General features: G+C 44.9%; 1 protein-coding gene across 4 annotated transcripts; it reads left to right on the top strand.

The window, feature by feature from the left end:
• The first annotated feature begins 511 nt into the window (after positions 1–511).
• Positions 512–14034, top strand: LOC109905158 (EGF-containing fibulin-like extracellular matrix protein 2). Of its 4 annotated transcripts, none has more exons than XM_031790100.1 (12): positions 1201–1463; positions 7610–7847; positions 7960–8037; positions 8160–8208; positions 8343–8555; positions 9604–9726; positions 10374–10490; positions 10611–10730; positions 10924–11043; positions 11243–11369; positions 12602–12797; positions 13052–14034. In XM_031790100.1, the coding sequence occupies exons 5-12, from the start codon at positions 8387–8389 to the stop codon at positions 13211–13213; spliced, it is 1134 nt and encodes a 377-aa protein (XP_031645960.1). In that variant the 5' UTR covers positions 1201–1463; positions 7610–7847; positions 7960–8037; positions 8160–8208; positions 8343–8386; the 3' UTR covers positions 13214–14034. The 4 variants fall into 4 exon arrangements, with proteins under 4 accessions (XP_020357969.2, XP_031645960.1, XP_031645959.1 ...); XM_031790101.1 differs by lacking the exon at positions 1201–1463 and adding an exon at positions 6860–7096; XM_020502380.2 differs by lacking the exon at positions 7960–8037 and having other exon boundaries at positions 512–1463.
• Positions 14035–14521: the final 487 nt, after the last annotated feature.

Genomic DNA, 14521 nt, shown 5'->3' with positions numbered 1-14521 from the left:
TTAAAAACTGACTGCAGCTGTAGGGGTTGAGACCTGTTTGGTCCAATATAACACTTAGATATTTCACAGCTTGAACATGCCAAGAAAGTGGCTAGAATCTCAACCCAGCATGGATGAATATGGGTGAAGACAGACTATTTTGGAATACATCTGCATAGTAAATTAAACCTGAGTGGATTATAATATGAGAAGCCAGTAGTAAGCTGTGTGTCTATGTGTGGCCACTGGGGGTTGGGTAAGAACACCCCCCCACACACATCAATATCTCTTATTGTTATCTGTATTTCTTGAAACTGCACTGTTGGTTAGGGGTTCATAAGTAAGCATTTCACTGTAAGGTCTACACCTGTTGTATTCGGTGCATGTGACGAATAAAATTTGATTTTGATTTGATTTGCAACCTTGATTAGGTAGGTATAATGGTACTGCTCATGTCCATGTCAATTATGGATTTGCACTTCAGCAAAAATGTAATATCTATAAATGATAACTAACATGGATATTAATATTGTAAAAAGGAAGAACATATTTCACTGTTTGTATACAGTAGAAGAGCTGTCCCGGAGTACACAGCTTTCATGTAATTGTCAAAGGAAATGTGTTGCAAAAGTATTAGTAGTACTATAGTTATAACAAAACCTCTTGAAGAAATGGATGATGATTACTTCAGGGTCAGCCTTTTCATGCTTCTACATATAAACATGTCTGTCTGGAAGACCTCCAGTTTAAATATTTACTGGTAGTTAGAAAAGCTAACTACTTTTCCAAGAAGGCTTGTGTCTCTCTCCTCTCTCCTTCGCTCTAATTTTTGTCCACATTCCACCAACTTCTCTCCCAAGCTATAAATATCTGCCTGTGTCAGATTGGACCGGAGCGAGGGAAAACTTAGTGGCTGTACAGAAAGAGAAAAAGATGGGGGAAGTAAGGATAGATAGATTGGGGGAGCGAGCTGTGGGGGGTGATTTTAAATGAAACCAGGAGCGTTGTGTGACCTGTGAGTGGGGGCACAGGGGGGAGGGGGAGTGTGTGTGTGAATCTATGCAAGTTGTTGTTCCGCCTGCGATTCGGACGGATTTGGAATTTGGGCCGCAGACCAGGAATTTGCATCCTGGGGGGTCAGGGAGGGGGGGTCAGTGGGAGGGTGGAGGATGGCAGTGCAGGGGGCCAGAGGGGGGGGGTAGGAATGGGCTGTCCCTCTTTCCTCTCTGCCTCTTTCCTTCTCTCTCTTTCTCGCCCTCCCCTGCATGCATTCAGCTGCTCCAGCTGTCGATCTGCCCACTCACTCTCTCAGGGCCATAGAGGCAGGAGCAGGACAGATAGAGGGACCACTTCTGCTCTCCACACTCACACCACATCAGGGACCACCACCGCCAGGGGACTAGAACAGCACTACACGGACTCAAACCAGGGACCTGAAGATAACAGGAAGAAGACGAATTCACACAAAGGAAGAAGACTTGCCTGTGAGTTCACCATGTTTCACAATGACTTTGTGTGTGTGCGGGTTTGAGAGAGGGTGTCTATGAGAGCCTTTGTGATTGTGAGAGAGAGATTAACCAAGTGCGTGAGTGTATTACATCACAAAGAAAAACGTGCCTCTTACCCTCTGCTCCTGGAGGGGGAGGACACGTCACAGCTACACCATTGCTCTCCACTCAACCTCCACGGCTACAGTTGGATCCTTACAAGAGCTGAGGTGGCAAGGCCCTGTGTGTACGTGAGTGTGAGGGAGAGAGGGAGAGAGAGAGAGAGAGAGGGAGAGGAAGCGACAGAGCATGTGTAAGAGAGTAGTTGTATTTGTAAATGGAAATGTATTGCAAAACTCTTGTACAGATCCAACTACTATTTCACAACTATGTAATGTCACAATCGCAAAGTCTACTAATATCTCCTGCGAACTTGATTCATGAAATGCCTGCCAGACATGGTCAGCTTGGATGAAACCCTAAGTACAGGATTTGTTTGCTGGAAAGACTTGTTTTGTGAGGAGGAGGAGCAGACAGGCCTACGTTACCATATGGACACACCAAGGGACAACCACAAACTAGAGAGACAGGTGCCACCCAATGGCATTAAACACTCTGTACACACCCTCCCTCCCATACACACACACATTACATCACAGGGCAGGACACGGCCTTCTTATTCCTTTACAGACCACTTCTGTGCAGAGCAGGGCACCATTTTATCACTGTGTTTATGTACTCTTAATTACTAACATTTGACAGAAAGAATTCTGCGTTCATAGGCCAAAATTAGTAGTAAGGCTGGTCTGACTAGAGTGATTCAGGAGAGAGCACAGAGACACGGCGAGGAGGGTCAACTATTAAAATACCAAACTCCCCCTTGGCACACGTCATCTCATCTAGTTACTACAGCATATCATCAGTATTCACATCCCTTGGATTTTTCCACATTTTGTTGTGTGACAAAGTGGGATTGAAATGGATTTAGTTGGGATTTTTTTTCCATCTATACAAAATACTCCATAATGTCAAAGTGAAAAGAAAACTACAAATGTAAAAGAAAAAAGGAATAACTAAAATGTAGTTGTTGAAAAACTATTCAGTCAAATTTGGAGTAACAAATCACATAAGTTCCATGGACTCACTCTGTGTGCAATAATAGGGGTTGACATGATTTTTAAATGACTAAGCATGTCTCTGCCCAGATACATACAACATCTTTAAGGTCCCTCAGTCAAGTATTGAATTTCGAGCACAGATTCAAGTACAAAGACCAGGGAGCTTTTTGAAAGCATCATTAAGAAGGGCAGTGATTGGTAGATGGGTAACAATAACAAATCAGACATTGAATATCTCTTTAAGCATGATGTGGTTAATAATTATGCTGTGGATGATGTATTAAACCACCCAGACACCTCAAAGATACAGTCGTCCTTCTGAACTGAGCTGCAGTAGAGGAAGGAAACTGCCCAGGGATGTTACCATGAGGCCATTTGGGATTTTAAAACAGCTTCAGAGTTCAATGGATATGATGGGAGGAAACTGAGGATGGATCAACAGCATTGTAGGGACTCCACAATAATGACCTAAATGACAGAGTGAAAAGAAGTGTACAAATATACTAAATATTCCAAAACATGCATCTTGTATGGAACAAGGCACTAAAGTAATACTGCAACAACAACAAAAACACAGCAAAGGAATACACTTTTTGGCCTAAATGCAAAGCCTTATGTTTAGGGTAAATCCAGCACATCACATCACTGAGTAACTGCCTCCTTATTTTCAAGCTTGGTGGTGGCTGCATCATGGTATGGGTATGCTTTACATTGGCAAAGACTGGGGAGTTTTTCACGATGAAAAGAAACAGGATGGAGCTAAGCACAGGCAAAATCCTAGAGGAAAACCTGCTTCAGTCTGCTTTCCACCAGACGCTGGAAGATGAATTCACCATTCAGCAGGACAATAACCTAAAACACAAGGCAAAATTGCTTACCAAGAAGACAATGAATGTTCCTGAGTGGCCAACTTACAGTTTTGACTTAAATCTGCATGAACATCTATGGCAAGACTTGAAAATTGCTGTCTAGCCACGATCCCCAACATCTTGACACATTTTGATAACATTAATGGGCAAATGGGCAGCACCCACTCGTAGCACGCGCTCCAGCAGGTATATCTCATGGTCACCCCCAATGCCAATTCATCCTTTGGCCGCCTTTGCTTCCAGTTCTCTGCTGCCATTGACTGGAACGAACTGCAAAAATCACTGAAGCTGGAGACTCATATCTCCCTCACTAGCTTTAAGCGCCAGCTGTCAGAGCAGCTCACAGATCACTGCACCTGTACATAGCCAATCTGTAAACAGCCCATCCAACTACCTCATCTCCATACTGTATTTATTTATCTTGCTCCTTTGCACCCCAGTATCTCTACTTGCACATTCATCTTCTGCACATCTACCATTCCAGTGTTTAATTGCTATATTGTAATTACTTCGCCACCATGGCCTATTTATTCCCTTACTCCCTTATCTTACCTCATTTGCACTCACTGTATATAGACTTTTCCCCCCTTTTTTTCCTACTGTATTATTGACTGTATGTTTTGTTTATTCCATGTGTAACTCTGTGTTGTTGTATATATCGAACTGCTATGCTTCATCTTGGCCAGGTCGCAGTTGCAAATGAGAACTTGTTCTCAACTAGCCTACCTGGTTAAATAAAGGTGAAATAAAAACTATTGCACAATCCAGGTGTGCAAAGCTCTTAGAGACTTACCTAAGGAGACTTACAGCTGTAATCACAGCCAAAGGTGTTTATAACCTGTATAGACGTTTTCTTTCACTTTGACATTACAGTAGAGTATTTTTGTGTAGACCAATGTGAAAAAATCCAAGAGGGGTAAACACATGATACCCACTGTATCACTTTGGCCCAGCCAGCTCTCCATGCCTGGCTCCCACTAGCTTCCCTCTCCATCAGACTACAGCCCTGTGCCCATTGGGAACTGTTATGTTTGATGTTTTTTTCTGTAGTTCTTACTGTCCGGCAATATGAGAGAAATCTCACACCACAGGAGTTTACTGGTATAACATATAAGAGGTTCTGGCCCGCAAGGTGGCAGGTTCAGTGCAGCGAGGGGAACAGAGCACAGCATGAGCCCACCGGGCCACCGTGCTAGAGAGAGAGCAGCTCCATGCACAACGGAGCAGAACGGATCAAAGCCGGCTATATATACACATCACAAGACCCGACCGTCTCTGGTTGGGTCTCCCACCGGTGTGTGCGTGTGTAGATGCGTGTGTATAGTCTATGTGTGTTTGTGTATGTTGCTCTGTGTGTGTGGTCTCGCTGTGTGTTCTGTCTAGTCCCCATGAAGTCATTTCTTTATGACCCTGCTGTTATTTTGCCTGGTCATTCTGCTGACAGTGTGGATTCAAGGAGAGGGGTACCCCCTGTTGCAGGAGTTAACATACTACTGATGCCAGCACAGGAGGTTGGTGGTACCTTAATTGGGGAGGACGGGCTCGTGGTAATGGTTGGAACAGAATAGGGTTTCCATGTGTTCGATGCCATTCCATTCGCTCCGTTCCAGCCATTATTATGAGCAGTCCTCCCCTCAGCAGCCTCCACTGGATGCCAGTAATATAAGGAATGCACCTGGACCAAGTAAAGACAGCATCTGTATCAACATCCTCTGTCCTCCAAGAGTTGCAGAATTTCCTCTTCAATCCAAGTAAATACAGGGCCATATAATTACTGTATTTCTGTGAACAATGTGTACTACTGTACATAGTAGACAATGCTACACTGGTAAATGTCAAGTGTAGTGTTGTTCACCAACACCTGTTGTAACCAGAATCACAAACAATTGGAAAGACCAGTGGTTGGCGTGTGGAGGACTGTCAGAGTGATGGACCATCCTCCCACTCAGAGACCAGAGGCTGTAGGATTGGCAGCAGCTGTCCTATATGAACCATGTGGGGGCTTTCCCAAAACCTGATACTCTGAGAAACACCGTGATGGCAGGGTATCCCTACTGGGAACTGCAGCCCACATCCTTGCCACGGGCATTCCAGAGGTCCAACCACCACTTGGAGCTCACTGGTCAGCGGCGGAAGCGCAGCTCCTACCCACGTCTGCCTGCTGCTCACAAGTCTGGGTGACTGATTTACCGGACTCTCAACTGGCGGACAGTTTGTTTTTTTGGTGGTTTTAGGTCAGATTTATCCCGCGCTATAAGAGAACCACAGTGCCAAAGCGGATTTTGACGTGTCCTCATATTGTGGCTGTATAAGTGTTCGGGGGTACAGTGTGTGTTCAGTGGTACAGTGTGTGTTCAGCGGTACAGTGTGTGTCCATCGGTACAGTGTGTGTTCAGCGGTACAGTGTGTGTTCAGCAGTACAGTGTGTGTCCAGCGGTACAGTGTGTGTCCAGTGGTACAGTGTGTGTTCAGCAGTACAGTGTGTGTTCAGCAGTACAGTGTGTGTCCAGTGGTACAGTGTGTGTCCAGGGTACAGTGTGTGTATACTCATGCATACGATGCAGACCTATTGAAGACGATATGATGCAAGGTCCATTAAAATACCTCACTTTTAGGAGTGTTTGAAAGATTGTGAAATTGTGACAGGTGCACTGACTGTGTATATAGTTGTCCTGGGAACTCAGTTGAACATTTGTTTTGGTGTTTGAGAAGGAAGGATAGGCTACATTTGAGTGTGATGTAAGACAGTTAGCATGTTTGTGTGGGTACACACGTTGCTCTGTGGCTTCTTGCTTGGCCTCCCTGAGGTTTGTGTGTGTGTGTGTGTGTGTGTGTGTGTGTGCATGCGTGCATGGGGGCGCGACAAGTGGTTGAGTATTACAGCATACAAAAGTCTCACCATTGTGTGTGCGTGCGTGTGTGTGTGTATGTGTGTGCGTGCGTGCGTGTGTGCGTGCGTGTGTGCGTGCGTGTGTGTGTGTGTGCGTGCGTGTGTATGTGTGTGTGCGTGCGTGTGTGTGTATGTGTGTGTGTATGTATGTGTGTGTGTATGTGTGTGTGCGTGCGTGCGTGTGTGTGTGTGTGTGTGCGTGTGTGTGTATGCGTGCGTGCGTGTGTGTGTGTATGTGTGTGTGTGTATGTGTGTGTGCGTGCGTGTGTGTGTGTGTGTGTGTGTGTGTGTGTGTGTGTGTGCGTGCGTGTAAGGAAAGCAATGATTATAACTTTCCTCTTCATATATTATTTTGCCTGGAGCAAATTCTAACTGACGGTTTTTGCACGAACAACGGTTACTCAGAGATGATTTATTGCTTTCTCTTGGTTTGTTTTTTTTTTGTCTGAGGGAGCTGGAATAGAGGATTTATTTGTCTAGGTACAGGGTCTACTTTAACAGTTGTGCTTCCACTCTCCAAGAACATTAAATGGAGGATGGTTGGTCAAGAAAAGCAGCGTGGTCCTGTCTGCATGCTTCTCCGACACCATATGCAGTACTTCGAAGAATAACACACTAGCCATGATGATGAACGATGTCAGACTCAGAGGCAGACAATAATGGATTCTGCGGTACTAGACAGCGACGGTGATTTAGATGGATGACCAGAGCAGAAATCTGTGTCGGAGCTTGCGGCGTCTGGGGAAACGGAAAGTAATGTCTTGAAATTGATAGACAATACCCTGAGATGTAGGCGCTGTGTTTAATGTCTCACTTTGGTATACTGTAGGTTTGTTGTGTGTGCAGTTACAGTGGGCCTGTCTGGGGAAACAGAGGGCTGTCTATGGAGAGCTAACATGAAAGGATTTCCACAGGGTTGACTTGATTATTTTCAGCTGATGGATGGAATGCGTCGTTATATTGACCTTTCGCCAGCAGGGGGAGACGGGCTTCCTCTCCGTCATACTGGCAGGAATTTGTTCGATTAACAAATAATGACCGACGTCTGAGTCATAAGGGAGTTGTGTGTGTTGACTTCTGTTCTGAGCCTGGCTTCAGAAAAGTGTTAGATGTCAACACACAGCCAGAGTGTTATGTTTTTCTAATTAAGTGGATGAATTGAAAGCTGTTCCAACCTAGGTTGTTAATTAACTCTCTCTCTTCTCAACCCAGGTTAATGAGTCTCCTAAGTAACTCTCTCCTCCCCCTCCCTCCCTCTCCCCCCAGATACCGCTGCGCTGCTCTGAGCACCACAACAAGCCGGCAGCTTCTCTCGTCCTGACCGGAGGCACCGCTACCTGTGTGACCCGCCGGCTGTGCCAGGGTGTGTGTTTACGTGTGTGATCCGGTCCTATCTGCCAGTCAGTCCGTGAGCATGCAGGGCGTGTGTGCGGCGATCCTGTGTGTGTCTGTGTTCCTCCGCAGTGCTATTTCACAGCCACCTACAGAAAGTGACACCTACACGGTAAGGATGGGTATTCCAGGACTCTTTTTCTCTCCCTCCCTCCTCTCCTTCTATCTTGTCTTCCCCGCCCACCATACACCAGACTGATCATTTGACCCCTTTTGTACTGCAGCTGCTCCTCTCTTTCCTGTTGACCTCCGCTGTACTCTGGAGTCCCGCTGTGTCTTTCCCCCTCTGTGCCTATGACTAGGTACCCTCCTGTTAATGTGACACAGCCATTATTTAAAATGTACCTAATAGCTTCAAATGAAAGGTCATTTGGATTGTTCAGTGCATGTGACTCTCTCGCTCTCTGTCTCATGCCATCTGTAGGAATGCACAGATGGGTATCAATGGGATCCTCAGACTCAGCACTGCAAAGGTAATGGCTCTCGATTATCCTCATGTCCCCATCTCCTCTCTTCCCTCCATCAGTTGTAAGCAACGAGTGAGAGCATTACAACTTGCAACCAGTCCTGTCTTTCAGTCCTTTTCCTTCTCCCTCTCCCCCGACAGACATAAACGAGTGTGAGACCATTCCGGAGGCCTGTAAGGGGGAGATGAAGTGCTTCAACCACTACGGGGGCTACCTGTGCCTCCCCCGCTCTGCCTCAGTCATCCCAGCTCCAGACCCCCCCAGCCAGCCTGGGACCAACCTGGAGAGCACCGCCAGAGAGCCCTTCAACCCCTGTCCTCTGGGCTATGAGCCCCAGGGAGACAGCTGTGTGGGTGAGAGAGTAGGGAGGGAGGGGGGTTAGACAGGTGGCTGCAAGGGACTGGATAAGGTGTGCGTGCCTTGTTTGTGATTGGGCAATAAGCATGTAGTCTGAATGAGTGCAGACTAGTGTGGGACAGGTGGTTGTATCAAGCGTGTGTTTGGGGAGTTTGTGGAGTTGTGTGGGTGTGTGTGAGTATTTGTCGGTGGGGGGTGGATAGCTGGTACTGGAATGTGGAGATTTCACATGAGGACATCTGCTCTTAGTTTTATAGGACGGAGAGTGTTGAGAGGAGTGGTGTAAAGTACTTTAGTCAAAATACTTTGAAGTACTACTTAAGTAGTTTTTGGGGGTATCTGTACTTTACTTTATTATTTATATTTTTGGGAAATTTTACTTCACTACATTCCTAAAGACAATAATGTACTTTTTACTCCATACATTTTCCCTGACACCCGAAAGTACTCGTTACATTTTGACAGGAAAATGGTCCAATTCACACACTTATCAAGAGAACATTCCTGGGCATCCCTACTGCCTCTGCCCTGGCGGACTCACTAAACACAAATGCTTTGTTTGTAAATTATGTCTTGTAGTGTGCCCCTGGCTATCCATCAATAAAAAAAAACATTAAAGAAAATTGTACTGTTTGGTTTGCTTAATATAAGGAATTTTAAATTATTTATACTTTTACTTTTGATACTTAAGTACATTTTAGCAATTCCATTTACTTTTGATACTTAAGTATATTTAAAACCAAATATTTTTAGACTTTTACTCAAGTAGTATTTTACTGGGTGACTTTCACTTTTACTTGAGTCCTTTTCTATTAAGGTATCTTTACTTTTACTCAAGTATGACAATTGAGTACTTTTTCCACCACTGGTTGAGAGAGCTGCTTGTCCTGTTGTTCTTGGAGTCGGGGTGATAGGGGTTGTTTATGGGGAATGCATGAGACAGGAATAATGATTGAACAAAATGGGGCAGCTGTTGGTGCCTCAACCGTATTAACATCCATATGACTAAATACATTGTGTTGTTTTGCCATATCTCACACACAGATGTGAATGAGTGTGAGAGAGATGAACACGACTGCCAGCCCAGCCAGCAGTGCATCAACACGCCGGGAGCCTTTACCTGCCAGTGTCCTGAGGGTTACCGTAAGGTTGGCACCGAGTGCATCGGTAAGACAGCCAATAGGACTCCCACTAACCAGCCTAACCACTGGCCTGAGAGACAACCAATAGGACGCCCACTAACCAGCCTAACCACTGGCCTGAGAGACAACCAATAGGACGCCCATTAACCAGCCTAACCACTGGCCTGAGACACAACCAATAGGACGCCCATTAAGCAGCCTAACCACTGGCCTGAGAGACAACCAATAGGACGCCCATTAAGCAGCCTAACCACTGGCCTGAGAGACAACCAATAGGATGCCCATTAACCAGCCTAACCACTGGCCTGAGAGACAACCAATAGGACGCCCATTAACCAGCCTAACCACTGACCTGAGTCACACCAACTCGCTGTTTGCGGTCTCACCTCATGGTTTTGGTTAAGCTTAGCCATTTTAGCATGTTATTTGACCTCTATTTAACCAGGAAGGTAATTTAGTTTATTCACAATTAATATGTTAATATGTTTTGTCACATACACCGTATAGGTCAACTTTTCCTTAGTCATTGTAGCATGTTATTTGACCTCTATTTAACCAGGAAAGCCACTTGAGTCAAAGTCTCCTTCACGATAACGACCTGGTTGGTCAACTCAATCTCCACCTTCTCTCTGGAACTGTTTCTGAATGCTCTCCTTCCATCTGGGTTGTCAGACATTGATGAGTGCAGATACAGGTACTGTCAGCATCGCTGTGTCAACGTCCCCGGCTCCTTCTCCTGTCAGTGTGAACCAGGCTTCCAGCTGGCCGGCAACAACCGCTCCTGTATTGGTAAGGCGTGGTCAGATATACACACACCCACATACAGAGAGTCCCAGGCTATCCAGACTGATGTTAGAAAATATATTGACTGATATACTGATAGTCTTCTCGCTCTCCTCCTCCTTCCAGATGTGAATGAGTGTGACATGGGCGCCCCCTGTCAGCAGCGGTGTTATAACACCTACGGTACCTTCCTCTGTCGCTGTGACCAGGGCTACGAGCTTGGGCCTGATGGCTTTGCCTGCAATGGTGAGAGGATCTGTCTGTCTGTCTGTCTGTCTGTCTGTCTAATGTCATTAAAGTAGCAGTGCTTTGATCTGAAAAGAAAAGCTACTCTTTCTTTCTTGCATTTATTAAAAGCTGCCCTTCTGTTTCTTGGTTAAAACAGCTGTGCTATGATCGTAAACGTTGTTCCCCTCCCTCTCCCTCCATCGCTCTGCAGACATAGACGAGTGCAGCTACTCTAGTTACCTGTGTCAGTTCCAGTGTGTCAATGAGCCCGGGAAGTTCTCCTGTCAGTGCCCAGAAGGCTACCAGCTGCTGGGCACTCGACTATGCCAGGGTAAGCACCCTCTCCATCTGTTCTCCTTCTCAATGTTTTTCTGAACACCTTTCCCCATCCTTCACTTCACTGTCAGCTAACTGTGCCTGTGTGTTCTTTCGTTGTCCTCGTTGTTAGTGGACGATAAAGTATTCTAATTGATTCGATTCATTTCAATTCTCTCTTTCTCCGGCCCTCATTCAATCCCTCTCCTCCCCAGATATAAACGAGTGTGAGACCGGAGAGCACCAATGTACTGAAGGACAGACATGTGTGAATATCCACGGTGCCAGTCAGTGTGTGGACACCAACCGTTGCCAGAGCCCTTACGTCCAAGTATCTGACAAGTGAGTGAACATTTATTAAAACATGGGTACACACACACACACACACACACACACACACACACACACACACACACACACACACACACACACACACACACACACAGACACACACCTTTTTCCCATTATCAAACTATGCCCTGGTCACAAATCTCAACATATCATCAACTTCTGTATGGAGCATAGCTCACATTATTTTGAAGATTGCGCCAATTGCTTTTTCCATATTTCTGTCCAATTCTGTGATCTTTTCAGTTGAACATGTTCCAATACAATTAGAATGCTGTTAGAAGATTGAAACCAGTCTTACATTGATAACAGGTGTGGACAGTAGTTCATTTCCCCCAGCATTTTTTGGCTGTATGAAAACTGCTTCAGAAAATCTCTTGGGGAAATGGCCACTGTTCAAATACAGTTGAATGTAATCCATCTTGGTTTGAGGATAGTTCACCATGTTCCTTCATATTGCAATATACCCCTCTAGTGGTTGAGTTATCAACTACACTTTTTAATATTTTATCTGCACATGCAGGCTGGTCTCATAGACTAGACGTAACATAGTAAACAAAAATATGGGACACTCAAATTAGTATGTTATGTTTGGTATGGTATGGCTACATGAGATAGAAGGTTACCTAAGGCAAAAACGAAAGGACGTGAATGTCTAGCAACCCAAAGGTTGTGTGTTCGAATCTCATCAAGGACTACTTCAGCATTTTATGCTAATTATCCATTTTGCAACTACTTAACTACATTTTAGCTACTTTGCAACTACTTAGCATGTTAGCTACACCCTAACCTTAACCCCTAAACCTAACACCTAGTCTATCGTTAGCCACAGCTAATTGTAATTCATAATATATCATACTAATTGTAATTCGTAACATATATGAAATGAATGATGGACATCCACAAATTAATACATAACATACCAAACGTAACATATACTAATTTGAGCGTCCCGCATTTTAGTTTACTATGTTACATCTACCCATGGGTCCAGGTTGCAGACAAGCATGATAATATCATAGGACATAATCTATATTTAATATTTTGTGATAAATATCAAATATTATGTTTTAATATAAAATGAAACAGAATCAAAAGTACCACATCAAGTCATCTAGTTTATGAGGTCAAATTTCAGGAAATGATGATTTATGCAACATGACTGCCACTATGGCACAACTCATATATCTCTCCAGAGGACTAAAAACATGCGATTTTTCCTCTAGTCGCTGTGTTTGTCCTGTGACCAAGCCGGCCTGTCGAGACCTACCCTTCTCTATCGTCCAGCGCTACATGAGCATCACGTCGGAGCGCTCCGTCCCGTCAGACATCTTCCAGATACAGGCCACCAGCGTCTACCCCGGAGCCTACAACACCTTCCGTATCCGCTCTGGAGACCACGACGGAGACTTCTACATCAGAGTGAGCACAGCCATAGTGTAACAGCCCCTGTACAGCACCAGCCTGGGTCACCCTCCCATCCACCTTGTCAATATATGACGATAGACTTGTGAATTTATGATGACAGAGGAGGCCAAGAAACATATTATATTGCATTGAGTTTTGAGACATTGCATCATAACAGGACTTAGTAAGACACGTTTTGCTTGACTTTTAGACTAGGATTGTACGACGGACCCTGACTAACCTCACCATCATCTCTGTGTCTCTCTCAGCAAATCAACAACATCAGCGCCATGCTGGTTTTAGCCCGGGCCGTGACGGGGCCCCAGGAGTACACACTGGACCTGGAGATGGTGTCAGTCAACCCCCTCCTGAGCTACCAGACCAGCTCGGCTCTGCGACTTTCAATCTACGTAGGGCCTTATGCATTCTAGAGGGAGGACAGAGAGTCAGAGACAGAGAGGGGGAGACACACAGTAGAGATACAAGAGAGGAGAATTAGGACACACAGAACAATCTAGAATTGAAAGGGGTCATAAACAGAACAGTCAGATATTGTGACATGATGTCAGACGTTTGTTAGCTTCTCCTACTTCATGACCTGCAAAGGAAACACACAACTCAAATCACAACCCTCTGGGAAAGCTGAGATAGAGTGAGGTAAAGAGACATTTCTAAAAATGAATACTTTATGGATAACGTGTGACTGATAAACATCAATATGACGAAGTTAATTTTTCCCCAGCCCACACACCGTTCATTTCTGTTCCCTGCCTCTTAGCTGAAGTCTCCTGAAGTATATTTTTCGACTGCTCCACGCTGCTCATTTGTCATGGTCCTTTGAGCCGAATAGGGACAATTACCCTAGTAACCTTTAGTACAAACCCCTGTCATGTTTCAGAAACACCCTGCAATTGAAGATGAAGAACAACACGTTATTTCATCATTCTCATCCCGTCTCTGTCATTCTCTTGCTTTGAGCAGGCCCATTCTCACGCCTGTGTTTTCATGCTACTCTCATTCCTCAGCCTTTCAATCCTTATCGTCCATGGACACGACTCAATAACCACTCAGATCCAACCTCCTCATCCACCCTGTCTCTCCTGCATCCATCTCTCGCCTAAATCATAGCTAGTATTAGTGCTGAAGCTCTCACACACTCACTCACTCATCATTTGTAGATTTGTCACATTAATGATTTTGTTGTAATTTTGGTCCAGGAAGCTGATACAAAATAAAACGATATACATTTTAATCACGTGTTAACCATTGCCTTTTGTTCATATTGTTTAGCCATGTCACCCTCTTTCTTAATATAGTCCCATTTCTCTCCTACTTCTTCAACTCCTGTTTCTCCTTTTCCTCCAAACAGTATTTCCTCATTTCCCAGTGTGGTATGGTCATAGCTAGTTGACCTTTCTGAATGGAAATACCCCCCCAGGTCCAGTATGCTCCAGTGCCAGTGGCGCTCTGTGTCTTTCCACAGCTGCAGAACAGATGCCTGGGCTTCTCGTGTGACAACCACTGAGAGAATGGAAAAATCACTTGAACAAAGAGAGAGGGCAGAAGGTATCGCTAGATATATCAGCACTTAAGACTCATTAGCCTTAATATGTGAGGCATAAGACAACCAGTGGCATACTGATCTAACACAGCCACTGTGTTCTCCCTCTCCCCTGGATGACTAAAGCCATATTCCTTGGGTAGTTATTCCTCTACAGTCCCACAAAAAACAGGGGAAA

The sequence above is a fragment of the Oncorhynchus kisutch genome, linkage group LG15 (assembly GCF_002021735.2).
Source record: "Oncorhynchus kisutch isolate 150728-3 linkage group LG15, Okis_V2, whole genome shotgun sequence".
NCBI lineage: Eukaryota > Metazoa > Chordata > Actinopteri > Salmoniformes > Salmonidae > Oncorhynchus > Oncorhynchus kisutch.
Note: the sequence above shows the minus strand (reverse complement) of the source record. Positions and strands in the feature narration are given on the sequence as shown.

What these genes read in the sequence shown, in the direction of transcription:
- LOC109905158 (XM_020502380.2), top strand. Translation starts at nt 7,758, where the DNA reads ATGCAGGGCGTGTGTGCGGCGATCCTGTGTGTGTCTGTGTTCCTCCGC. An exon ending in CCAGGGAGACAGCTGTGTGG is followed by an intron (nt 8,556 to 9,603) that starts GTGAGAGAGTAG and finishes TCTCACACACAG; the next exon opens with ATGTGAATGAGTGTGAGAGA. An exon ending in GGTTGGCACCGAGTGCATCG is followed by an intron (nt 9,727 to 10,373) that starts GTAAGACAGCCA and finishes CTGGGTTGTCAG; the next exon opens with ACATTGATGAGTGCAGATAC.